Source organism: Lithobates pipiens, unplaced genomic scaffold (genome assembly GCF_037356315.1).
Source record: "Lithobates pipiens isolate NorthernLeopardFrog02 unplaced genomic scaffold, aLitPip1_a1.2 Scaffold_3, whole genome shotgun sequence".
NCBI classification, from domain to species: domain Eukaryota; kingdom Metazoa; phylum Chordata; class Amphibia; order Anura; family Ranidae; genus Lithobates; species Lithobates pipiens.
The window spans coordinates 285,219,082-285,246,564 of record NW_027507790.1 but is presented as its reverse complement, the minus strand read 5'-3'; the positions used below and the strand labels follow the sequence as shown (position 1 = coordinate 285,246,564).

Sequence of the window (27,483 nt, the reverse complement as noted above, 5' to 3'; positions counted from 1 at the left end):
TTGTTGAGTATTTGAGTATTTAACCGCTTCCCGACCAGCCGCCGCAGTTATACTGGGGCAGATTGGCTCCCCTGCACGAGCCGTCATAGCTATATGTTGGCTCACAGGGTCCACGTGCGTTTGCTGCACAGCAGAAGTGCCAATTCTCATGACCGACCGTCGCGATGACCGCCAGCCATGAGCGATCGTGAGCAGGAGACACAGAACAGGGACGAGTGTGTGTGTGTGTGTGTGTAAACACCCACTTCCCTGTTCTGTTCTGAGAGGAGTGACAGATCGTGTGTTCCTGTTAGCTGGGAACCACGATCCGTCACTTCCTCTAGTCAGTCCCCTCCCCCTTCAGTTAGAATCACCTCCCAGGGAACACAGTTAACCCCTTGATCGCCCCCTAGTGTTAAACCCTTCACTGCCAGTGACATTTTTACAGTAATCAGTGCATTTTTATAGCATTGATCGCTATATTAATGCCAATGGTCCCAAAAATTTGTCAAAATTGTCCGATGTGTCCACCATAATGTCGCAGTCATGATACAAATCATCAAAGCACCACCATTACTAGTAAAAAAAAAAAATAATAATAATAAAAATGCTATAGATTTATCCCCTATTTTGTAGACGCTATAACTTTTGCACAAACCAATCTATACGCTTATTGCAATTTTTTTATTTTATTTTTTTTTTAAACCAAAAATTATGTAGAATACATATCGGCCTAAACTGAGAATTTTTTTTTTTTTTTTTTTTAAAAAAGGGGGGAATATTTATTATCGCAAAAAGTACAAAATATTGTGTGTTGTTTTTTTTTTTTCCTCAGAATTGTTGCTCTTTTTTTGGTTTCTAGCGTAAAAAATAAACCGCAGAGGCAATCAAATACCTCCAAAATAAAAGCTCTATTTGTGGGGAAAAAAAGACGTTGATTTAGTTTGGGTGCAACGTCGTGCAATTGTCGGTTAAAGCGACTCAGTGCCGAATCGCAAAAAGCTCTAGTCAGGAAGGGGGTAAATTCTTCCGGGTCTGAAGTGGTTAAATCTGCTAGAATATTTAACACTCCCCTCCCTTAAGAATGACAATGCTGCTGTCTGATGTGTCCCCTGTGCTCCTTCCTCCAGACTGGGGACAGGTATCTAATAGGTGTGTAAGTGGTCAGATCGCCAGGTGAAAACAGGAGAAAAAAAGCATAAAAACACTAATGCAGGGTCCACATCTAATGATTTGTAATATGCAATACATTACAGTTTTGGTTTTAAAAATGCTTTAAATAGCAACATTATGGCACCCTGGCATTGAGTAGCTGGCACTATAACCCCTCCTGATGCATGCCCTCTTGTAAGGGATGGGCATTTGAGATCCCATCATTTAAAAAATCTAGCTGGATCCCTTTCTGGGAAGGCATTGTCATGGGTTTGCAGTGACTGAATACCAATTTTGAAATAATACTTGACATGTTGGTAGAGCTCATTCTGGAGCGGGCAGCTCCCTGCGAAGCTCTTAGTGTGGCGGAGTGATGGAACACTCGCTGATCACATAAGACAGCTGCCGACTGAGAAGTCAGCTAAAAAATATGCCGAATCTGAGCCTATAGCCCCCCCCCGCGTAATCCTTCCCCCTTCCAAGCACTTCTGTCTCTAATCTTCTACATGACTTGTTACATCAGCGGGGGCTGCAGGACGCCTCGATGGGCAGGAAGAGGTTAAAGCTTGCTCTCCCCAGCCGATGGCAGATGGGTGTGGCTGGATTCTGAACGAGGATGGAGATGCTGGCAGTTGCTAGGGGACAGATCTGTTCTGTTGCTATAGCAACAGAGGACCATCTAAATGAGCCGTTCCCATCCTCCCTCCTTTGTTATGCTGAGCCCCTGCTACTAGTGTGACCCCTCCACCTCCACACCGTATAGGTTATGTACACGGAGTATGGAAGTGGTGCGGATAGCTGCGTCTGTCTGTCTGTCGTGTATTTTCAGCCTTCTTCTTGTCCAATACAAATATAAACTCTCCCTGATGACATTTACAGCCAGTCAGGAGCTCTGCCTTTTTCTTCTTACTGCTTCCAAACATCCAAAATATCCGTGACGGTTAATCCTGGACGACAGGTTTGCGGCGCATGTGCGGTGAAAGCGCCAGGGGCCGGTCCTCCATAACAAATGTTCACTTGCAGAAATTTTCCGTAATGATGGAAAGGAGGCTGGACGCTCCCTGCAACTGTTTTTTTTTTTTTGTTTTTTGCAGATATTCATCATTTCTGGGTATTTAATGTTATTCAGTTTAACAGAATTTGACAGTTTGTATAATTCTATTTTCCATCGATTAAATACACGACCCTCAAAATGGAAAATGAACGACCTACTCAGCGCTTCACAATTGCATCCAAGGAATACTACAGAGCCCCAATCCCCCCCAATCCCCCCCAATCCACCCCAATCCACCCTAAACCATTAGTTTGGTATTTTGATAAGCTGAGAAGCCTGCTGGTGATGAGCAATTCCTATACATACTCCACTATAGACCACTCGCTTCCTCTCACATACTGAAAACAAGCGATAGAAGTATTTTGTTTATTATTATTTTGGACAGTTGTTTAGTTTGAGATCACTTATGGTGAAAAAATACGTATTTTGCAAACAAATTCAGTTTTGGGTGAAGTGTACAGGTTTTTTGCACTATTGTTTATCTAAGCCCTTGTACACACGATCGGACATTCTGACAACCAAATCCGTTGAATTTTGTCCGAAACTGTTGCAGCTGCAGCCAGTGAGATGGGTGCACACCACCCTGATGTTCCACCTCTATCCCTACAGAGATTGGTAAAATTCTGACAAACTGTTTTTTCCTTCCAAGCATTTTTTAGCCTTGTACCCATGTGGATCTAGCAGTACCTTGCTTAAACAAGGCAATGGCCATCCCGATGGATGATGCTCCTGTCTTTTAAGGAGCCAACAGATAAGTGTTTTGAAGCCCTCTCCTGAACTTTGTTCCTGTTGTTGGGCCCTGCACCGTACCCCATCTTGGCCGTGGTTGACTTGTGCCAAACCATTACTGACTGGTCCAAATCCCTCAAGACAGTGGTCATCACCCCTGTCCTCAGGGCCCACTAACAGGCCAGGTTTTATGTATTACCTTGGGGAGATGCAGACTAGAATACGGCAATCACTGAGCAGCAAATTATATCACCTGTGATGTATTTCAGTTGTCTTGCAAACCTGGCCTGTTGGTCCTTGAGGACAGGGTTGATGACCACTGCCTTAAGAGATCTGCTGTTGTTGATACCGTGATGATAAAACACATGGTGCAAATGGCTGTAGGTTTAAACTCTAATTGTGACAGTGCCTTTACTTTTGCTTGGATCTCCTGTTAGTACGCATGCATAGGACACTTTGTTTAACATGCTGGAATGCAGAACCAAGAAGTCCAAGAAGTGATTGATCCACAGGGCTTTTGAGGAACAGCATCTGTTTGGCAAGAGTGCTCATCCTCCTTGCAGAAAAAGACTGTAAAATTCTCTCCCTCTTTCTCTGTTAAACATTCTTTTTATTTCTTCTTGTACCCTGTAAATTTGAGATCTCTCGTGTTTTTCTCTCACTCTGGGGTTCAAAATCCGTCAAATCCTCAGAAAAGCCATTTCCAGCATAAAGGTGTGTCCCTTCTTGTCAGCAGATCACGGGTGCAATCTCAGGCTCCTGCAGAATGTCTGCCCATGCCTCATACGGGCAGGACGTTACTGAGTGACAGGAAGAATCAATCAACTGTTGGAGCGCTCAGCATCCTCTTGGTAGTTCACTGAGAACTGCAAGGCGGTAACTGCAAAGGCTGTCGATACTTGTAGTTCATTGATGGAACTCTGTGAATGAATAATGCCGCTGTGGGGGCAGAGCTCTGCATGGCCTTGTTGTTTTCAAATTGTGACAGCGGGTGCGGGGAGAAGATCCCTGGCCTGCTGTCACAATTAGGAGGATCGGGGAGAGGCTACAGGAGCAGGAACATGTTACATTTTCCACCCTAAAAACGACCTGAACATTTAACATGTTCCCAAAGGTGAACTTGTACTTTAAGGTGACATTGTCCCAGTTTCTGTGGCAGAACAATTTCAAGAATTTTACTCCAGCCTGTTCACTGTTCCTGAACCTAAAAGGTACATAGATTCTATCTTGGATCTCAAAGTTTTAAATGTCTTCATTTGAGCCCAGGATTTTCACATTGAATCCCCCAGGTCTGTCATCACCTCTCTTCAGCATGGAATCTTTCTGGCTTCTTTGGACATCAGGAATACGTATCTAGAGGTCCACATTTCTTTGGTGCATTTTCCCTGCTTTACTGTGGAACTCGCTACACTAACCGTTTTTTAGCCCTTCCCGCCAGCCTCTTGGGAGTTCTTGGAACCCTGATGGTGTAGATGGTGTATGGGGACTTCAGTGTTGTCATCTGGTTGTTTCCCAATCAACATCCTGTAACTTCAAAAGATTTTGCTGGCTCTGCAGTGTTGGACCATCCTGCTGAAAGATTGTCCTATTAGTCATTTTAACATGTCACAGTGGTAGCGTACACCAATCATCAGGGATTGTAGCAAGAGAGATGGATCAGATCCTACTCTGGGCAGAAAGTCCTGTTCTTGCCTTGTCTGTCAAGTACATAACAGGCAGTAACAGTTGTCAGGCAGACTTCTCAACCAACAACCCCTGAATGCTGGGGGAGGGGTTGGTCCCTAGATGAAGGTGGACCCTATACCTGGAGAAGTTCCAGGTGAGAGATGCTGGATGTGGTCCTCTTGAAGAAATATCTTGAGGCATAAGAAGAAAAATGGCAGCAAAAATGGGTTGGGTCTTCCACACACACTGCAGAGCTGAACAGAAGATATCCATCCTCTCTTTGGTTGGTACATGTTGGTAGTAGGAGGGTTATCACAGGCTGTTTATCGGTGTCCTAGCCTCCTGTGGATGGCAGTATAACCTGAAGGGGAAAGACGTCCTGGAATTTTACAGTCCTATGTTGTCACAGCTCACATTTTAGAAAGTATCTCTTGCCCAAATCGCCATGTTCCTAGTGCAGGTAGAAGAAAAGTGAAAGTTAATTACCGTATATACTCGAGTATAGGCCGACCCGAATATAAGCCGAGGCCCCCAATTTACCCCCAAAAAACTGGAAAACTTATTGACTCGTGTATAAGCCGAGGGTGAGACATGGCTGTCCATCCCTGTGTGTCCGTCCATCCCTGTGTGTGTGTCCGTCCATCCATCCCTGTGTGTGTGTCCATCCATCCATCCATCCCTGTGTGTGTGTCCGTCCATCCATCCCTGTGTGTGTATCCATCCATCCATCCATCCCTGTGTGTGTGTGTGTGTGTGTGTGTGTGTGTGTGTGTGTATATTCATCCATCCCTGTGTGTGTGTGTGTGTGTGTGTGTATCCATCCATCCATCCATCCATCCATCCATCCCTGTGTGTGTGTGTGTGTGTGTGTGTGTGTGTGTGTGTATCCATCCATCCATCCATCCCTGTGTGTGTGTGTATGTCCGTGCAGCCTTGTGTGTGTGTCCAGCCTACCTGTGTCCCAAGCCTCCGTCCCGAGCCGCCGTCGTCCCGAGCCTCCTCCGTCCCGTGCCTCCTCCGTCCCGTGCCGTGCCTCCTCCGTCCCGTGCCTCCTCCGTCCCGTGCCGTGCCTCCTCCGTCCCGTGCCTCCTCCGTCCCGTGCCGTGCCTCCTCCTTCCCGTGCCTCCTCCGTCCCGTGCCGTGCCTCCTCCGTCCCGTGCCTCCTCCGTCCCGTGCCGTGCCGATGGATCGCCGCTCTTCTCGGCGGCCATTCTACAATTCAAAATTCCGCCTCCGCCTGTGATAGGCGGAACACTCAATTTCCCAGCAGCCTGTGTTCCGCCTATCACGGACATCCTCTCATACTCGTCCGTAGTATGAGAATGAGCGGATGTCCGTGATAGGCGGAACACTGACTGCTGGGAAATTCAGTGTTCCGCCTATCACAGGCGGAGGCGGAGAAGGAGGCGCGGCTTTTGAATTTTAATGTCCGCCGTCTGTCTGCTCGATACGCTGATCGAGCAGTCAGACAGCGGTGACTCGAGTATAAGCCGAGGGGGCACTTTCAGCCTCAAAAAAGAGGCTGAAAATCTCGGCTTATACTCGAGTATATACGGTATTTGCTATGGGATATTGCCTTATTAAAACTCTGGGTTCATTTTTATTTTTTATTTATTTTTTTTAGCTTTTTTTCCTGACGAGGCTGATATAAAAAAAAATATGCTAGTGTGACAGTAGGATGACCATGATGTCTATAGCAACCAGTCTGAGGCCGTCTTCCATATCTTAGCTAGAAAAAGCAGTTTACCTTCAGATCCTTTTGTTTTGCTAATCTGATAAAACAATAGAAATGGTGTTACTCTCTCTGACTTTCTCTTGCAGTACACATATGAGGGTAATGACTCCGGCGACATGAAGGTGGACTTCTCGATCGTCTGGGATGGACATTTTTACATTGATAAACCTGCAGCCTTTCAAGGTAAACAATGGACACTTTTCCTCTTTTTACAATTACTGTGGCCACTTTATAAAATGTGGGGGGAATTGATGTGTTGCTCATGTTTTATCTTTTGATTTCAACTAAAGGTCTAAAAATGAAAGCCAATTTTATTTTTTATTCAGGTAATTGTTTATCAAAGGTTATTTTCTTGAAAATACATTAAACATTTCCAACAGAGGAAAAACAAAGCATTTATAGAGCCTTATTAAAAGGCACATAAACCACATCACTTCATAACAACATAAAGTAAAGAAGATAAAAAGGTTTAAATTGTGCTTCTCAATATAAGTAAAGAACCATATACACTCTCCTGCAATTGTCAAGAAATAGAAGTATTTATCCCAACAAGGAAACACCACCTCTCAAACAGGCTGATGAACCATAGAAACAAATGTTTTCCCCCTGGCTGTCCCCCCACAGAGGACAGCCGGGGGTCCCAGACTTTACAAACCTTTTTGGGACAGCCCCTATATTTATAAGTTAATTATTCCCTCTCTAGGTTCGTATTAACCGCCACACACCATTGTGAAGTCGATTAAGCCAATTTTGAGTGGTAGTCAGGGCCGTTTTTAAGGCAGGGCAAAAGGGGCAGCTGCCCTGGGCCCCGTCATTGTGGGGCCCAAAGCATCTGCCTCATACTTGGCAACTATCCCAGTTTAAATGCCCTTGTTCCTTGAGGTTTTAGTCCCATGCTGTGTCCTGATATCTCAGTGTGAAGTTCTGTTACTAATGCTGCCCAGCTCTGCCCTATTGTTGTGTACAGATGACTCACCTGCAGACCCTGTGTTTATATGTAAATACTGACATTGACATGTAAATAGTGATGACAGTCATATGTAAATAGAGGCGATATTCTTATGTATATCATTCCCCCTGATGTCATATCCACCATTACCTATACTGAATGCTGCCCACTGGGGAGGTGAAGGGGCATGCTTCAAAGTCTGCACTGCACTACCACTGATCCCAGGAGTCCTAGGAGTTTAATGTCTATTAATGGGCCCCTCATCTCCCCAGTCCATGGTGTGCAGGAAGTGAGGAGATGATGTGCTGTAACCTCTAGCAACCAATCAGTAAGCAGCAATGATGTGCAGTAACCTATAGAAACCAATCAATGAGCAGTATTGATGTACGGTAATCTCTAGAAACCAATCAACAAGCAGAAATGATATTCTGTAACCTCTAGCAACCAGTCAGCGAGTGGTAATGATATACTGTAACCTCTGGCAACCAAACATAATCGCTGATTCAGTAAACTGATTTTGAGTCTTGCTGCTTTTTATTATGTCTCAAAGCAGGTGGAGAGCGAAACTACATGGAGGGGGAGGGCCCAAAAAATTTTTTTGCCCAGGGTCCAATCAATATTAAAGACGGCCCTGGTGGTAGTACTCCACTCCTCTCAAATTTTAAAAATAATGCCTTGGTGAGCCTCATTTTTTTAAAGTTTTTTTTTTTTTCAATGAAGAACAGTACATGACATCCATAGAAAGTAATCAAATTCTGTTTCATTCTCCAATACTGCACTGGGTGAATAGAAGACTGTCATTGGTTGCTACAGACAACAACTGTCTTTTTTTTTTTTTTCTTCTAATGTTTTGGGAAATAAGCCCCTCCGCTTGTGTCACTTGGTTCCCTCACCGCACACATCTTTGTCCCTTTCCCCAGCTCTGCTATATAAATGCCCCGCACAACGCGATAGCTGCGGCCTGTGTCTGAAGGCGGATCCTCGCTTTGAGTGTGGCTGGTGTGTGTCTGAAGGAAAATGCCTCCTAAAGCAGTATTGCCCTAATCCAAAAACTAGCTGGATGCATCTCAGTAAACGGAACACGCGGTGTACTGGCCCCCAGATCTATGAGGTAAGTCGTCTCTCTTTATCACCAGTACTCTAAAGTGGTGGAGTTGAGGTGAAATTGGTGTGGAAATGTCACTCTCCTCCGGTCTTCTGCTCTTTATGGTCTGAGGACCCTTCTTTTTCCAAGTCCAGCAATCAGAACTTAACAGCTTCAGTCCTCTTCTAATTTATTTTACAGAGTCTTCAGAGTCGACTTTTTTACCTGTACGGTGTTTTCTGTGCATAATAGGAAAAGCGTACTTGCAGCCATGTTGTCTTTCAGCAGCTGACCCTAAATATAAACTTGTATTCGGTGTGTCTACCCCTTGCCTTTGAATATGATGAACGCCTGTACAGGTATATTGGTATAGGACAGTGGTCTACAAACTGCAACCCAGGGGCAAGATGTGGCCCTTTGCTGACTTTTATCTGGCCATTGGGGCACTATTCTTCCCACCAGTGCGAGGCACTATTCTTCCCACCAGTGCGAGACACTATTCCTCCCACTGATATCAATGATGGGGAACGATTCCTCCCACTGATACCAATGGTGGGGGACGATCCTCCCACTGATATCAATGGTGGGGGACGATTCCTCCCACTGATATCAATGGTGGGGCACGATTCCTCCCACTGATATCAATGGTGGGGCACGATTCCTCCCACTGATACCAATGGTGGGGAACGATTCCTCCCACTGATACCAATGGTGGGGCACGATTCCTCCCACTGATATCAATGGTGGGGGACGATTCCTCCCACTGATACCAATGGTGGGGAACGATTCCTCCCACTGATATCAATGGTGGGGGACGATTCCTCCCACTGATATCAATGGTGGGGAACGATTCCTCCCACTGATACCAATGGTGGGGGACGATTCCTCCCACTGATACCAATGGTGGGGAACGATTCCTCCCACTGATACCAATGGTGGGGGACGATCCTCCCACTGATACCAATGGTGGGGGACGATCCTCCCACTGATACCAATGGTGGGGGACGATTCCTCCCACTGATATCAATGGTGGGGGACGATTCCTCCCACTGATATCAATGGTGGGGGACGATTCCTCCCACTGATATCAATGGTGGGGCACGATTCCTCCCACTGATACCAATGGTGGGGAACGATTCCTCCCACTGATACCAATGGTGGGGAACAATTCCTCCCACTGATACCAATGGTGGGGGACGATTCCTCCCACTGATACCAATGGTGGGGAACGATTCCTCCCACTGGTCCCAATGGTGGGGAACGATTCCTCCCACTGGTCCCAATGGTGGGGAACGATTCCTCCCACTGGTCCCAATGGTGGGGAACGATTCCTCCCACTGGTCCCAATGGTGGGGAACGATTCCTCCCACTGGTCCCAATGGTGGGGAACGATTCCTCCCACTGGTCCCAATGGTGGGGAACGGTTCCTCCCACTGGTCCCAATGGTGGGGGACGGTTCCTCCCACTGGTCCCAATGGTGGGGGACGGTTCCTCCCACTGGTCCCAATGGTGGGGGACGGTTCCTCCCACTGATATCAATGATAGGGCACTAAATCTCCCTATAATACCAGTGATGGGGCACTATTCCCCCCTCCTACTGACCACAGTATAATTTACTCCCACTGAATATAGGAATTTTTCTAGCCCCAATGGCCACAGTTCAGCCCCCCTAAAGTCTGAAGGACCATAGACTGGTCCTTTGTGTAGAAATTTGGAGAACCCTGGTATAGGAGATAACGAGCACCGTTTGCAGAGTTTATGCTTCACTGCCTGGAAGTATCATGTTTTAAAAAACAAAAACATTTATGTACCATCACCGATAATTGAGCACAATTGGCTAAAAATTATTTTTGTATTTTTTTTCTGTGGCCTTTTTGCCTTGTGTTGATCATTGTGCCATTTTAATTTTTCTTCTATAGATTCATCCTCTTACTGGCCCGAGAGAGGGTGGAACCAAAGTCACCATCACTGGTGCTAACTTGGGTCTCTTCTTCAGAGAAGTGTGGGTACAGGTGGCCGGGGTACAGTGCTCATCGGTACCTTCACAGTACATCAGTGCCGAGAGGTGAGATTTCTCTGTGGGACAATAAGAGTTACAGCTGGGAAATTGGACCCATTTTTTTTTTTTTTAGCATGAATAGGTTTGACGTGTTCCCAACCACAATCTGTAGATTTACATTTTCAGGCACGGTGCCCAATGCTGACAAAATGTTAGCTGGTGTTCTGAGGCTGCCGGTCTTCACTAAAGCTGAGGAAGCAGATGATGGATCCATTGACAGTCATGTACTTACATGAAGCCTGCCGGCTCCGGCGATCACTTTGTCCCACACAAAGAAAGGCCCAGTGAGAGCCGACGTTGGCAAGATACAAACGTCACCGTGCAAATTAGTGTGTGTAAAATAGTTTTAAAAAAAAATACGTTTATATGTAAAATTTGTTTTTGAGTTTTGCCCATTTTTCAGATTATAATAGAAAAGCTGAACAGACATTTTAAATGGTGTGCAAAAAAAAAAGCCTTATATGTCCTTAAAGAAAAATGGATTTAGGTAGTAAATTAGTCATAGTTAACCACTAACTGTGCTAAATCTGTCTGATCTGATCTAGCTGAGCTTTCAATATATTGTCAAAGCAAAAAAAATGAGGTTACATTGTGGCCCTTTTATTAGCGTAAAGCGATATCTTCACCCTTAAAGACCTTTCTTCTATCCACCCCTCCTCCCCTCCACTACCAAAATAGGGCTTCCTTTTTTTTTTTTTTTTTTTTTACATTTTTCATAAAAAAAAAAAAAAAAATTAAATAAAAAAAAAAGTGGCACCGTTCTCCTTAGGTCCGGTTCACACTGAGGCAGCGCAACTGCCTCAGGCGACCTGGACGCGACCACTGCAGCGACTTGCAAAACAACTTCTGTATAGAAGTCAATGCAAGTTGCAGCAAAAGTCGTACAGGAACCTTTTTCTAAGTCAGAGCGACTTGAGTTGCTCCGATTAGAACGGTTCCATTGCACAGAGTGGGACGCGACTTGTCAGGCGGCTAAGTCGTCTGACGAGTCGCTCCTGTGTGAACCGGCTCTTAGGTGAATGACGTGCACACTGTCCTCCCTTTGCTCCCTGCATCATATATACCAGGCAGTATAATGCTTCATTCAGAAAGGAGCAGAGGGCCAAAGCACCACATCAAGAAGAACCAGTGGGCCCTTTGATGATCGTGACAGCGCGGGAACGAGAGGTGGCCGAATACAAGAGGATTTCAGCGGGGCAACACTGGATCCTCTGGGTGGGTGAGTATCGGAAATCTGCACAACGGACCACTGAGTAAGTAGGGTGCAAAATAAAAAAAAGGGGGGGGGGGGGGTTGCGGGCAAAGATCCACTTTTAAGAGCAAGCTTATACTACTAGACCATTGAAGACTGACTGACAATGATGACAAAAAATATATATACCTTTAAAATACCTGGCAGGTACTTTAAAGTGGTTCTTATGCATTCTCTGCATTAAGGTTAAAAAAAAAAATATTCATGATCAGCTCCCCTTAGCCCCGCCCCCCCATTAAATACTAGCTGCTCTTCCGATTCCAGCACTGTGCTTGTTTGCAGCAGCACTGCTCTCTCTTCACACAGAATAGAGGCAGCCATTGGCTCCTTCTGCTGTCAATCAAACCCTGAGAGGAGGGGGTAGGTATGAATCATGTGCTGTGTGTGTCTATGTACACAGTCCAGGTGAATAGCATGCGCACACAAGTGCCATCCATAGCACACAACTTTCTATGAGAGCACTCATAGGAGAGGAGGCGTGGATGGTGCCGGCAGGGAGGGGACCCCAGAAGAGGACTGATTGGTGCTGTACCATTGCACAGAGCAGGTAAGTAATGTAAATAAATTTTAGGAAAAAATGATGCCTTTACAATCGCTATCTAAAAAAATTGTGACTTTTGATAAAATCTATTTGGAGATACAACAGATATTTTTTTTGCTCTCCAAAAGTGGAATAGAAATGCTTCAGTTAAAACGTTTTTGTAGAGAATTCAATTTTTCTTTTTCACGCGAGACGGTTTAAAGGGGATTGATGTTGAAAGTGTTTACATCCCATAGCTGTTAGACACCTCCTCTCAGGACATCAAAGTACAACCCTCCACAGACATTCAAAATGCAGCTTTTATTGGACTGAACATTTGCAGTACTTTGTTATAGAAGCACATTGGCCACAATCCATTTGTGATTTGGTAACACTGATCTGGGCTTTGCTGCTTATGTGAAGTGTGAATTTTAGTGCAATGTCCACTTTAGGATGAATCCTTAATATTTAGGATGTCTCCTCTTTTATTGACCTTCACTATGAATACTGCCAGCAACCCCTTTATTACCCACCGACCACCATCACCTGCAGATTGGGCTCCAAGGTCCATCTAATTCATTTGTTCAGCCAGAGGGAGCGAGCCCGCTGCTTAATGAACGTTATACGGAATCTCGCTCTCCCACACTCAGTAAGAAGCAATTAAGACGTAATGGTCTCGCCATGAATCAAACGGCCACTCTCTCCACCGTCGGCTGCGCCAGGAAGTTGCTGCACAAATTGCAAGTAGATAAATAGTTACAGGATGATGGATGGTGCATTTCCTCATTGCTTTCCTAATTAAATCGCCATCCAGGGCCGGTGCACACACCTGCTGTGACTCCCCTACATTACTTATTGTGAAGCTCTCCCCACAGCCAAGGCCTGTGTGCCACCAGTCTGTCATCCACCATTACAATTTTAACTTGTTGAACTTAAAAACACCGACCTAAAAAATAACTAAATTACACACTTTCATGCCTCTTATCGTCCTTTTAAAATAGTGACACTCGTTGCATATTATTGAAATTCAATTTATAATATTTTTCTTTTTAAGATGTGTACTCGGATGTTTTTAAAGCGTTAGTTCACCTTTCTAGAAAAAAAAAATCTCCTCTACTTCCCTCCAGGGGTTCAGAGCGGTCGGCACCCACATTTGGTCCAGCAGTCCAAGGATTGAAATTCCTGCTTCTCCATGCAGTGCTTCTGGGACAAACCAAATTAATTCTGATTGGCCAGCGCTATCACAGTGACTTTAAATTCCCGGACCGCTAGACTGGCTGCGGGGGTTGCTGACAGCCCAGTGATCTCAGACATAAGTATACTGGGACCAGGGGGGAGGGGGAGCAGAGTATCAGCTGTTCGCCTTTTACAATTTTTCTATAAAGGTGAAGTGATCTCCCAGACTGATTTCTTGTTTTCTTCTGATCCTGGAAGGTTAAACCAACCAAAGCACCTATGTGGATAGAACAGTCACCCCAGTGCCCTCTTTACATCCGGACCAGCAGCCCTCTCTCCTCTATCTTGTATTTATGCGCTTAAAAAAAAAAAGTTTCTGTATAGTTTGTAATGATATAACTACATGAGGGCAGCCATATTGGCTTATTATATTTACATCCTGTACTTCTGCAAAGAGGCTGCGTTTGGCTGATCCCTACTACCTAAGCCTACTATACAGGTCTTATTGCAAACAATGGATGGCCTGCAGTCTTTGATGAATAAAGACCCCTTAAGGCTGGCTTTTTTTTTTTTTTTTTTGGAAGAGACGTGCTGGAAAATCAGCATCCGATCAGTGCTGGCATTAGTATGCGTGTACCCTGCATAACTAAAGCTGGCCATAGATGGATCAAATCTCAGCTACCCTGTTTCCCCTAAAATAAGACCTAGCGTGATTGTCGGTGTTGGCTGAAATATAAGCCCTACCACCCAAATAAGCCCTACTCTGTTTCCTCAAAAATAAGCCCTACTCTGTTTCCTCAAAAATAAGCCCTACTCTGAAAAGAAGACCTACAAGGACTTTAACTAGGGCTTATTTGGGGGGTAGGGCTTTTATTGCAGCCATCACCGACAATCACACTAGGTCTTATTTTAGGGGAAACAGGGTAGTTCAGCAGGGAATGGCCAAGATCTTGTCCATCCATTGGGTAGCCTGGTGGGTTTTTTTTTTTTCGTGTGATCACTGCCAGCAGTGATCATTCTGTTCTGCTCTCAGGGAAGGCTTCCCGCCGGCTGAACACAATAGCACTGCAGGAGGGATTCCCCCATCAACACTGAATGTGTTAATGGTGGAATCAAGCAATTCCACTTGTGGTGGAAAAAGAACACTGCATTAATTATGGGCTGCTTAACGCTGCTGGTAGCCGAGCTCACGTGATCCTTTTTTTTTTTTTTTTTTTAAGTTTCAGCTTCAGAGTCATTTTTACATTTAGCAATGCTGGCATTCATCATATTGTTGGGTGTGAACTGCAAATTTTAATAGTTCTACATTCAATCTTCGATATGTCCACCCAAATGTGATCTTTTAGCTGTAAGCCGAGTCTGGTGAGCTGGATAATCATCTGGTTTCTTGGATCACTTGAAAGTCTATCGGCAAGGTCTCCCCAATACACTTCATGACCGCCTTAGGGTGTCTATTTTCCTATCCTATAGTATTAACACCACATTGCCCTTTTTTGGTTTCTTACTGGGGGATTTGGCCTCCAGTCTTGAATTTCGTTTTAACACCTCATGCTCCACCATTGAGATCATTTCACGCCCTTAACATAATTTGGTCTCTCTTGTATCCTACCCCCAGGACGCACACTGCTTTCACCCCTGTGTCCTGCCGACAGAACACCTTGATATTTCCTAATATGAAATCCTTCATTTATGGATTTGAAGTGGTGGTAAATATAGGGGCGCACTTACCTTTTGCCATGTGGCAAAACTTTTTTTGTTGTTGTTTTTAATTATAAGGATACTTTTATACATTATGTCACTTTTTTTATGTGTCATTTGTCCAAGTAGACCAACCTTTATCCGTAGCCCTTGTTTGAATAAAGGTCTAATGTTTGTGGAGAACAAAGACAACCAGGCAACATGTCATCCCAATGAACAATCTGCATAAGAGAGGTTACCTTTTAAAAAAAAATATATACATGCACATTTTTTTGCAGATTAAAAAAAGTGCTTTATTTATTTTTTATTTTTTATTTTTTTTGGGAGCCTGCAAAGCATTGCACCAATGATCAGCAGATTGTGAGTGCTATGCAGATCCCTTTCAGAATCTGTGTAAGCCGTGTGCTCTCACCTTGTATGGGCATTCCATTACACACATAGCGAAACTTTCAATGAACTCCCACAGCACTCAAAAGCACCATGGTAGTTCATTGAGAACTACAACCCGACCGCCACAAAGGCTGTTGGTAGTTGTAGTCTCCCATTCACAGAATACTGTAAATGAGTGACGTGGGCGGAGCCCTGCACACCTGTGTCTTTTTTTTCAGTGTATTCATGTATGGATTTTCTTATCTGTATCATTCTCCCTCCACAGGATTGTATGTGAAATGGAGGAGTCACTGGTTCCTAACCCTGCCCCTGGTGTGGTGGAGCTTTGTATTGGAGACTGTAGTGCCGAGTATAGAACGCAGTCTGATCAGCTTTACACTTTTGTGGTAAGATTATTCTAAAAGCATGTAAAGATGTAGCTGAATCAATGCATAGACTATAGAGCAGGCTTTCTCAACCTTTTAACCCTAGAGGAACCCTAAAAATAATGTTAGTCTTGAGGAACCCTTACTAAAATCAATTCGTCAGGGGTCAATAGAACAATGCCCCTTATACTGGTGGTCAATAGGAAGAATGTTCCCCTTAAAGACCGCTAAAAATATATTTGGTGTCATGCTGCTGGGCTTTGCTAAGTCATGCTGAACCTTGAACTCTGTAGGCGCCATCAAAAAGGTGGTTCTTCAGCCACAGCTCAAGGAACCCCTACAACCTCTGGAGGGACCCTGGTTGAGCATAGCTGCTATAGGGTAGTATATCCCTTGACCTTTCAGTGGCTTGCTTTGTGTAACACGTGTTTAATGCATCTTCCAAGATGTGAAAACAAAATAACTTTTTAACTGGGCATTGACTGGAAATCAAACTATTCTTGACCATGACAATCCAGTAATCTGTGTCCTTCTCCGTCACTTCACCAGACATGGAAGTGGAACAATGTGACAATAAGAACATCATTTTTCATACACTTTTCATCCCACGTACATTGTAACCACAACCTTTTCCTATAAGGACATCTCTGGCAGTTTAGGGCTGTCTGAACGGACATTTTCCCTTGCTGTCAGAAAATGTGTAAAAATACTTTGCCACTAATTGCCGATGGCCTTTTTATATTGAACATATGTTCATTTGACAGAGTTGTTGTTAAAAGAATAGAAAAGCAGATTTTGTCTTTGAAAAGTTACAAGACAGTAGTGACATTTTAGTTTAGACAGCAGTGACATTTTTAACTTGCAGCTTGCTCATACAAGAATTCAGAGTGTTCGTGTCGGTACCCAGCATGCAGTGCAGGGCAGTCTTTAATATAGATTGGACCCTGGGCAAAATTTTTTCCCTCTCCACCTACTCTGAAACATACAATAAATAGCAGCTAGACCTAAAATCAGTTTTCTGTATCAGATCAGGCAGCAATTGTGATTGGTTGCCAGCAGTTACAGCATATCATTAGTGCTCACTGACTAGTTGCTAGAGGTTACAGCACATCACCTCCTCACAGCAGGGAAGCATGATATACATAGGAATGCCGCCTTTATTTACATATAAATGCCGCCAGCCGCAGCTATTTACTTAGTATTGTCGTCGCTATTTACATATGAATGCCGGTTATTTATATGTAAACACAGGGTCTGCAGGTGAGTCACTTGCACACAACAATAGGGCAGAGCTGGGCAGCATTAGTACCAGCACTTCACACAGATATTGGGACACAGCACAGGAATAAAACTTCAAGGGACAAGGGAATTTAAACCTGGATAGTTGGCAAGTATGAGGCAGCTGTTTTGGGCCCCACAACAATTACCGGGCCCAGGGCAGCTGCCCCTTTTGCCCTGCCTTAAAGACGGCCCTGATCCAGTGATACTTGCAGGATCCAGTGCAATGATACATTGACACCTAATGTCTCCAGATACTCATGTTTAAGACCTTTAAATGCTAACACTCAGGATCTCCATATACATACGGGTTTATTTACTAAAGCTGAAGAGTGCAAAATCTATCGAACTTCTGCATAGAAACCAATCAGCTTGTCCAATAAAGCTTTGGCAATAAAACGTGGAAGCTGATTTCTATTCAGAAGTGAGACCGATTTTGCACATTCCAGCTTTAGTAAATAAACCACACTGGCACTTGGAAGCTCCAAATACTAAAACTTGGAATCTAAATAACTGCTTCCTCCCTGTACTGATGCACTGAAATGGGACATCTCAATATAATGACACCTAGGACCTCCAAATGCTAATATTTAGGACTTCAGTGTGTTGAAATGTGTGATCTCCATATACTGACATTTAGGGGTTGATTCACTATAATTGGAGCGTGCAAAATCTGGTGTGGCTCTGCTTCCTGTTGTGTTTTTTTTTTTTTTTTTTTCTTTTTTGTCATCACTTAATTTAACAAGCTGAAGAAGCTGATTGGCTACCATGCACAGCTACACCTGATTTTGCGCACTCCAGTTTTAGTAAATCAACCCATTAGTGTTTTCAAATGCTGGAACACTGACACTCCTGTATCTCAAAATACTGACAACACTTGGGGAGGGGAAGGGTCCAATAACAATTACTTATAAGTAAAGTTTCCAAACCAATGGATGATTTCTCTTATTCTCCACCTGTAGACTCCTACTTTTCATGAAGTGAGCCCCAAGCAAGGCCCAGCATCAGGCGGCACTCGACTTACCATTAGTGGCAAAAACCTGGATGCTGGTAGTGCTGTGTCTGTACTGGTCAGAGACTCAGAATGCCGATTTGTCAAGTAAGTTTTGGTTCTTTCTTCTCAACAGCTGTAATTCCTCTTGTTTATCTTTTATGCTATCATATGTCACAATTCATTTTTGTTACACAACAGGAGAAACATGCGTGAAATTGTATGCATCTCACCAGCCTCATCACAGGGCCCCAGCACAGCCACCATCACTCTGCGAATCGATCGGGCAAGTGTGTGGAACCAAGATGTCATTTTTACCTACACTGAAGACCCCACTATCTCTCGACTGGAGCCAGCTTGGAGTATTTTCAAGTGAGTGGGTTCAAGAGTGGTCCGTTTCAGATGGGCAACTTCTACTTTGTTATTGTTCTTCAACACGTCCTGTCCGTGTGCTTCAGTGTAGTTTCAAGTTTGTAATTTCTTACTCAGTAATTGATACTTTTATATGCTTTGCTTGTGGGTGTAATTACCTTTTTGTTTGATTTTTACATTTCTTTCTGAACAGTGGAAGCACAGCAGTTACAGTGACCGGGACCCACCTAATGACCATTCAGGATCCGCGGATTCGGTCCAAGTATGCTGGCATAGAGATCATAAATGTAAGTGCTAGAGGATTCCGTCTTCATGGTCAATCCACTCAGTTATATTTCAGTTATTAGATTGCATCTGGTAGACTGGCTTCTGACATATTTTACACTGCACTGCGGGGCAGTGATAATGGGAACCTTACAAATAGTAAAAATATTTGTCGTGTTATGTTTGGCCTGTAAAGACTTTTTATAGGGTTTGTGTCCTGTACGAATAGCTAAAGCAGGACTGTAGGCAATCCGCCAGAATCTTTATTCACTTACCTCTGTTCTGCCAGTATTTTATTTGCATATTTCGGCTACTCTGTAAAGCCAGGAAAATACCAAACTTTTTAGCAACTCTTTGAGGGACACAGAAATACAGAGACTGTTGGATTATACTACTGGGCACTGGCAAATGAAAAAACAGTGACCAGCTCAGTATAAACCCCCCCCCCCCCCCACCTCCTAGTGTGTCTCAGATTATTCCTGCAATTAAGGGATTGACAATGACAACCAGGAATTTTGTCCTCTTCGGAGTCCTCCTTAGCTCCATCCTTGGCTCCATCCTGGCGTGATCTCGGGATCATTGTGCCAAATCTTGCATTCATGCAAGATTATTATGGGCCAAATTGCAATCTTAATTACTTACTCTGACCACAGAGGCTATAAGTGTGCTTCCATGCCTACTACTGCAAAATCATTATCTGATCTATCCACGGCTTTCCCAGTCTTTGAAGGATTGCAGGCCACTACTTTTTGTCCCAGAGAATGTCTGCCTGTGTGGACATTTGGTCAGCCAGCATATTGGATGCTTGGGTAAGGAAGGTGGTTTCTAGTGGATGCAAGCTACCATTCTGTTGTCAGTCCATCCTCCGTTTATGCCACCCAACCTGTCTGCGTCATCACACAGATTATCAGATTTCCACGTCACCCTGGAGGTTTTCTGGACCAAGGGGATTATAGCTCCAGTACCTGCAGAGGAACAGTTACAGGTGTTCTACTCAGACCTGCGCAGTCCCAGAACAATCTTCAATTGGATCCCGAACTTCAGAAATTGGAGCTGGATTTGGCTCTTGTTGAAGTATCTGGGTCTCCTAGACAGCTCAAGTCTGTCTATATGAGAGTTCTAAGACCCATGGTAGCCTCTTTTAATTAAATCTTATTTTTATTGAGAAACGAAAAGTGTACAGTACACAAATACGTCATTCAATAGCATATAGATGGAGATAAACATTTCAATACTGGTACCGTAGCGTCTCATGGTATAGGGAATTTGTTAGCTTCATTTGAGTTAGTTTGATCTACAAGCCTGTGTAGCTATATCATCTATCATGACTTATTAAGGGTGTCGGTGAGCACCACTATACACTCAACGAGTGGTGCCCACTCATTACAATCGTGCTAGGGCTTTTGTTGTGCTAAGCGTGATTTCTCTTGGGGTGAAACTCTGTGTGTCACAATTTCCGTCTGATGAGACTAGAGATTATGGTTTGGATGGTCGTGTAGCACTGTAACATATAAAGAGAAGAGGGGGAATGAAGGTGAGGATAGAGGGGTCAAGGCAGTATGATAGGTAGATATTGAGAGGGAGACATTCCACTTAGGTTAGACAGTTGCATTGGTGGAGTCCTCTGCAGCCCATGGAATAAATTCCAAGGAATATCAAAACCTAGACCACATTTGTTCCAAGCTATTAATTCAGTCAATTTCAATTGCTTAATCCCCAAAGGAAGGCATGTTTGTCGACTTCCAGTGTCTGGGCAGAACCGTTCTAGCTGCTGGATGGTAGCCTCTTTTGAAGCAATCCTGTTTACCCAGTTCACTCCAGACCCCTACCACTTAACATTCTGTCTTTTGTGAGACAAGTTGGTTCATTCTGTCTTTGGGGATAAGTTGGTTCAGTCTCTGGACAGACATTTTTGCCACATACCAAGGACCACGTTGTCCCCGGCTTGTTGGCTCAGGAATCTGGCTCTGGGGTTGAAGTCCTTCCTTTCAGTGTCTTGGAAGATCCTCGTGTTGGGTCCCATTCTGTTTGGCTGGGAGGGAATCCTAGACACCTTATTGGTGCAGGTGATTTGGACAATAAAGGAAACTCGTTGCCTTAACATTTCTGGAACATAGGTGCCGATTTGGTTGTCCCTGTAATGCTGGACTCCCCAACTAGGAGGGGGTCATCTGGTTGGAATTCAGTCATACAACACAACAGCAGTGGCATACCTCAATCACCACGAAGGAACCAGAAGTCTTGCCATGTCAGAGGTAGAATTCTGTCTGGGAACTTCACACTCCAGCCTTGTCCACTATTTACATTCCAGGTTTTGACAGTTGGCAGGAAGATTTCTTCAGCCAGCATCGCCTGGACCCTGGTGAATGTTACCGACAACTGGAGATATTTCAGGATATGAAGCTGCTGGCCTCTAGATTTGAAAACAAACCAGAAGGGGTACAGAGATCCTCTGGAGGAAACCGTGGATAACTGGTGGAATCGGTACACCCTGATCTACACTTTTCCTCCCCTAAAACTCCTTTGTTGCCAGGATCAAGATGGAGGGCATTCTGTTGATCCCCGCTGCTCTATATTAGATGGATGTGGTACTCGGACCTAATCAGACTCCTGGCAGTTGCTCTGTGGGTTCTTCCAGATCTTTTGGTTTGGTTTACCATCCAGTTTCATTCTAGCTGGCTTTAACAGCATGGCTGTTGCCCAGGTCTTGGGACAGGGGCATCTCCAAATCAGTAATTCCTGCGATACTGAAGGACGAGGAAGTATACTTCTCGCAAAGCTAATTCTCGCACATAGAAGGCATAGTTTGCTTGATGCTAGTAGAGAAACCACCATCTCGAAAGATCCTGTCCTTTCTTCAATCACGCCCAGCTCAGAATTTGACTTGTACCATCAAGGGGGCAGATCTAACACTTGTGATCTCATTCTCACTCTTTTGAGGAGTTTTGTACAGGGTGTCTGTCATGTGGCTTCCCCTGTGCTCTGCCACATGACACTCCATGGGATCTAAATTTGATTCTATCATCACTTAAGACTACCTTTTGAATCTATCTGGGATATTTCCCTTTGCACTCTCAAGGTTGCATTTGTTGTCCATCTATCTTCATAGAGCGTTTGCCTGAGCTGAAAAAAAAAAAAAAGAAAAGAAAAATCCTTCTTGGGCCGCGTACACACGGGCGGACTGTTCGCCCAACCTTGTCCGCTGAACAGTGTTTGGGCGGACAGTCCGCTCGTGTGTGGGCTTTCAGCGGACAGTTTCAGCGGACAGTTGGACGGACAAAGTCTTTCGGAAATTCCGAAAAACTGTCCGCTGAAACTGTGTTTGAGCGAACAGTCCGCCCGTGTGTGGGCCTGTCCGCTGTACTTTCGAAATGAGCGGACTGTTCCCGCTCGGAAAGTCCGCCCATTTCGAGCGCGTGTACAGGTAGGCGGGGCCCGCGAAGGAGACGTCGCGGGCTCCGCCGCCTGGAATGGGCTTAAAGGGGAACCCCAACGCCGAAAAAAATCGGCGTGGGGGTTCCCCCAAAGTCCACACCAGACCCTTGTCCGAGCACGCTACCCGGCCGGCCAGGAAAGGGGGGCGAGCGAGCGCACCCCCCCTCCTGAGCCGTACCAGGCCGCGTGCCCTCAACATGGGGGGTGCCTTGGGGAAGGGGGGGCCGCGCGGCCCCCCCACCCCAAAGCACCTTGTCCCCATGTTGATGAGGACAAGGGCCTCTTCCCGACAACCCTGGCCGTTGGTTGTCGGGGTCTGCGGGCGGGGGGCTTATCGGAATCCGGGAGCCCCCTTTAAGAAGGGGGCCCCCGGATACCGGCCCCCCACCCTATGTGAATGAGTATGGGGTACAATGTACCCCTACCCATTCACCTGTGAAATAAAGTACAAAAAAAAACACAACACAGGGAAAAAATATTTTATTGCACAGCTCCGGGGGTCTTCCGTCTTCGGGGGTCTTCTCGCCGGACTCCTCCGCTATGTGTGTGTAGCTCTTTTACTAGCGGAGGAGTCCGGCTTTCTTCCTCCCCGCCGCCGGCCTCTTCTCCCGACTTCGGGGGTCTTGTCCCCCTCTTCGGTTCTTCTGCCGGGCCACCGCGCCTTCTTGTAGCTCTTTTACAGGCGGTGGCCCGGTCTTCTGTCGCCGCTGCCTTCCGTTCTTCTGTCGCCGCCTTCGGTTCTTCTGCCGGGCCACCGCGCCTTCTTGTAGCTCTTTTACAGGCGGTGGCCCGGTCTTCTGTCGCCGCTGTCGTCGCCGCCGCCGCCTTCCGTTCTTGTTCTTCTTCTTGTTCTTCTTCTTCTTCTCCTGGAGATGTTGACTCGATGAGCTCTCCGGCCGGAATGCCAGAGCCGCGCTGTGCGGTCACTTATATAGTGACAATGGGGCGGTGTCACATGGTATATGTCACATGGGTTGGTCACATGGGTTGATGTCACATGGGGACTATGACATCGTAAGGGGGCGGGGTCACCATGTGACCAACCCATGTGACATATACCATGTGACACCGCCCCATTGTCACTATATAAGTGACCGCACAGCGCGGCTCTGGCATTCCGGCCGGAGAGCTCGTCGAGTCAACATCTCCAGGAGAAGAAAAAGAAGAACAAGAAGAAGAACAAGAACGGAAGGCGGCGGCGACGACAGCGGCGACAGAAGACCGGGCCACCGCCTGTAAAAGAGCTACAAGAAGGCGCGGTGGCCCGGCAGAAGAACCGAAGAGGGGGACAAGACCCCCGAAGTCGGGAGAAGAGGCCGGCGGCGGGGAGGAAGAAAGCCGGACTCCTCCGCTAGTAAAAGAGCTACACACACATAGCGGAGGAGTCCGGCGAGAAGACCCCCGAAGACGGAAGACCCCCGGAGCTGTGCAATAAAATATTTTTTCCCTGTGTTGTGTTTTTTTTTGTACTTTATTTCACAGGTGAATGGGTAGGGGTACATTGTACCCCATACTCATTCACATAGGGTGGGGGGCCGGTATCCGGGGGCCCCCTTCTTAAAGGGGGCTCCCGGATTCCGATAAGCCCCCCGCCCGCAGACCCCGACAACCAACGGCCAGGGTTGTCGGGAAGAGGCCCTTGTCCTCATCAACATGGGGACAAGGTGCTTTGGGGTGGGGGGGCCGCGCGGCCCCCCCTTCCCCAAGGCACCCCCCCATGTTGAGGGCACGCGGCCTGGTACGGCTCAGGAGGGGGGGCGCGCTCGCTCGCCCCCCTTTCCTGGCCGGCCGGGTAGCGTGCTCGGACAAGGGTCTGGTGTGGACTTTGGGGGAACCCCCACGCCGATTTTTTTCGGCGTTGGGGTTCCCCTTTAAGCCCATTCCAGGCGGCGGAGCCCGCGACGTCTCCTTCGCGGGCCCCGCCTACCTGTACACGCGCTCGAAATGGGCGGATTTGCCTCCTCCTTACGTGGGCGAGTCCGTTCATTTCAAAAGTTGAGCGAACTGTTTGGCAAACAGTTTGCTGAAACAGTCCGCTCGTGTGTGGGCAAGTCCGCTCATGCAAATTTTGAGCGGACTGTTTGCCGAAACTGTTTGACGAACAAGGTTGGGCAAACAGTCCGCGCGTGTGTACGCGGCCTAGGTCTTGCACAGGAAAAATATGGTGTTGAAGCTTTGAGATCCTTTACTTTAGACTATGGATTCCCAAGATTTGCCAGGCTCCCATCTAGTATTTTATTCACACATTCTCCAAGGGGAATGTTCAGACCTCTTCTGATTCCAGACATAAGTGTTTTTTTTTTTGCCTTTGACCATCCCCCCAGTTGGACTGCTTTTTGATGTCCTATCAGTCTCTGAATTACTGTGTCCCTCAATGTGCACAAAGAAAATTGGATTTTTATACTTGCCATAAAATACATTTCTTGTAGATCATTGAGGGACCCGGGTCTCACTTCTGTCTGTAATCATGTTCTTGGTACTGGTTTGCCACCAAACTTGGTAATGTTTCGAAGTAGAAGGGGTTATACCAGGCTGGTAACTTTTTTTTTTATTTTTTGCTCGCCATTGCCCAGATCCTCCCGGATCTCCAGAAGGTCTGCTCTAAATCTTTGCTCTCTACTTTAAGAACTCTAGACACTCCAGATAACTCGGTTTCTTGTAGCCCGCTGAATTCATTGACATACTGGTGGTCCCTAAAGGGAGGCATTCCAAAACTGTATACAAGATATGATATTTCTTTTTGTCTGTCTTTTTTTATAAACTTTCTAATAAATGTTAATTTTATGAAATATTATATTCTATGATTACTTCATTTGGGTACCATAATAGTCCCCTTTATTTTGCTCGTGGGTGAAAATTGGAGTAAAACATTTTATGAGCTCCCTGTTTTGTCAATATGGGATGAGGGTACCCTTTTCAGTTTCTGTATTATTATTTACTGATCACTATTTCTAAGATATGATGTTGAATATGTAAGATCAATGAAGTACAGGTGTGAAAATCTTGTCATAAAATACTGAAACCCGTGTTCCAATGAATTCTTCACTCCCAGAAAATATATATAATTGATTCTAACCCTGACTTTTTCTATACTTTTTAGACATGCCAAATCCTTAATGACACCCTGATGTTCTGCAAGGCTCCGGGAATCAACCCCTCTAATGGAGAGGCTTTTCCAGATGATGGTGTTCAGCCAGACGAGTTTGGTTTTGTCTTGGACAATGTAACAAGCCTGCTCACCTTGAACTTCACCACATTTACTTACTACCCCAACCCCGTGGTGGAGCCCTTCGGACCTGGAGGCACTCTGGAGATAAAGCCAGGCTCACATGTCATCCTCAAGGTATTGAAAATAAAATCAACATTCATTTTAACCTAATGTTAATCTGGAAAAAAAAAGTGTTGTAAGAGACCAAACAGATGTGACAGTAATACATATGGTGTCACTTGTTCTCGCTTAGTATAGTCCTTTGTGCAGTACGGTATATTGTATTGTATTGTATGTATTTGTTCTGACTGTCACATGCGGATTCTTCTTAAATTGTGTGCAAAGCATAGACTTGTTTTATAGTTTTGGATAGAGTGAGAAAAGGTTAGAACCCATGTCGGGTTTTTACTTCTATCCAAGACCCTCTTTTCCTGTCCCGCTGAGGATGTGTTACTAGGCAGGAAGTAAGGTAAACTTTCACACAGTAACAGAGAAATAAAAATGTGTTTTAGGTAGAGTGGGACATACCTGTTTTATATATATATATAATTTTTTTTTTCTGTGTTGAAGATTTTTCTAACAACTGTCAGCAAGTGTGAAATTCTCTCTAATGGAGCCCCAGATGGTAAAAACCAGACAGTTGTTTTTTTTTTTTTCCTGCTCCACTTTATCCAAAATGAAAAGAGGTTTTTGGCTTGACAAACTCTTTAACTATCTGATGCATAATAATGAAGATTTACCCTCCTAAGTTCAAACTTCTAGTGGACCAAAGCTTTTTCAGCCCATACTCTACTTTGCCTTGCTCCCCCACCACTATATTCAGTCACAAGGAGAAAATTGAACAAATTGGACATGTGGAGCTTACGATTTACTCCTCTTCCTTTTACCACTGGACTGCACTGGTGCTTGGTAGTTGGCTGCATGGGCACCAGCGTGTTCACATGGATGCAGGGAGAGTGTCATCATCTCTGTTCCGTTCACATTGACTTGAGGCTAACAAATAATAAGTGTGCTTGGAAATGCATTTTGTTTTGTTTGCTCTCTGCAAAGCCCTTTTATGTGTACCGTACGCCATCTTACTCTAAAATCTAGTTATAAATTGGGTCACTTGCGATTTTTGTTTTGCCAGAGAAATGGCACAATTGCCAGCTAGTTGTGATTTTTAAGACGTAGCTGATCAATAGCACGTCATATATTTCTCTCATTATAGGTTTCCCTTAATCTTTAAGAGGAGGTCCGCCCACTGCTTCAAAAGTTAATAGCCAGCAGCTGCACGTACTTGAATAATAGGACACTTACCTGTCCTGGAGTCCAGCGATGTTGGCACCCGCAGCTGAGTGTGCTGGTGCCACCATTGCGGGTAAGAGAACCTGGCAGTGTCTCCTTACGGCTTCAAGCTGGGAACACTACTGTGCATGCACAAGGCTCTGCTTCTCTCTCCTATTGGCCCAGCAGCATGGGAAGGAGGAGGGAGCCGAGCTGTGATGTCAAGGGCCGCGGCGCGGGCTCCTGGAAGTGGGGACAGGATACCTGTGAAAGACAGGTATCCTTAAACCCACCCCCCTCCCCCGCCCCGAAAGGTGATAAATGTGGCACTGGAGGGGGGGAGGAATCGGATGAGCGGAAGTTCCACTTTTGTTTGGAACTCCGCTTTAATTTATTTTTTGGGATAGTAGTACCTTTTTCTTTGAAACTTCTTAACTTTTTCACTACTGCTACCCTGGGTAGTTTATTTGTGTTTTTATCTTTTTTTTTTTTTTTTTTATCTAGGGAAGAAATCTGCAGCCTGCTGCCCCTGGAGGAGCAAAGCTGAACTACACAGTACTGATCGGGGATGAACCGTGTGCACTTACTGTGTCCGACACTCAGCTGCTGTGCGATTCTCCCAGCCAGACAGGAGAACATCGCGTGACTGTAAGCTAACATCTCTCATTCCGTAACCTGCCACTGTGGGGTATATGTACTAAAGAAGCAGATGTTTGATAAGAGTTGATTCTAGGGGGCGCTGTGGGAGGGGAGAATGCTTGTGCTGGGGGGGGGGGGGGGGTGGATTTCATATCCATTCCGGGACCCAGCCTTCGTGTGTGGCAGGTCTCTGAGAGCCGGGCTATAAGGGAAAGAAGGGGGA

At 45.4% G+C, this 27,483-nt stretch overlaps 2 protein-coding genes across 3 annotated transcripts in view; one reads left to right on the top strand and one right to left on the bottom strand.

The window, feature by feature from the left end:
• The window catches only part of LOC143941218 (uncharacterized), a 354,111-nt gene that overhangs the window by 244,722 nt on the left and 81,906 nt on the right, over window positions 1–27,483 (bottom strand). The window lies entirely within an intron of this gene.
• The window catches only part of PLXNA3 (plexin A3), a 162,963-nt gene that overhangs the window by 102,659 nt on the left and 32,821 nt on the right, over window positions 1–27,483 (top strand). Inside the window, exons 10-18 of the mRNA XM_077463262.1 lie at window positions 6,401–6,497; window positions 8,184–8,374; window positions 10,267–10,412; window positions 15,708–15,828; window positions 18,048–18,184; window positions 18,278–18,448; window positions 18,642–18,735; window positions 25,248–25,490; window positions 27,126–27,269. Coding sequence (XP_077319388.1) covers window positions 6,401–6,497; window positions 8,184–8,374; window positions 10,267–10,412; window positions 15,708–15,828; window positions 18,048–18,184; window positions 18,278–18,448; window positions 18,642–18,735; window positions 25,248–25,490; window positions 27,126–27,269 — 1,344 coding nt within the window. The remainder of the gene's footprint in view (window positions 1–6,400; window positions 6,498–8,183; window positions 8,375–10,266; window positions 10,413–15,707; window positions 15,829–18,047; window positions 18,185–18,277; window positions 18,449–18,641; window positions 18,736–25,247; window positions 25,491–27,125; window positions 27,270–27,483) is intronic.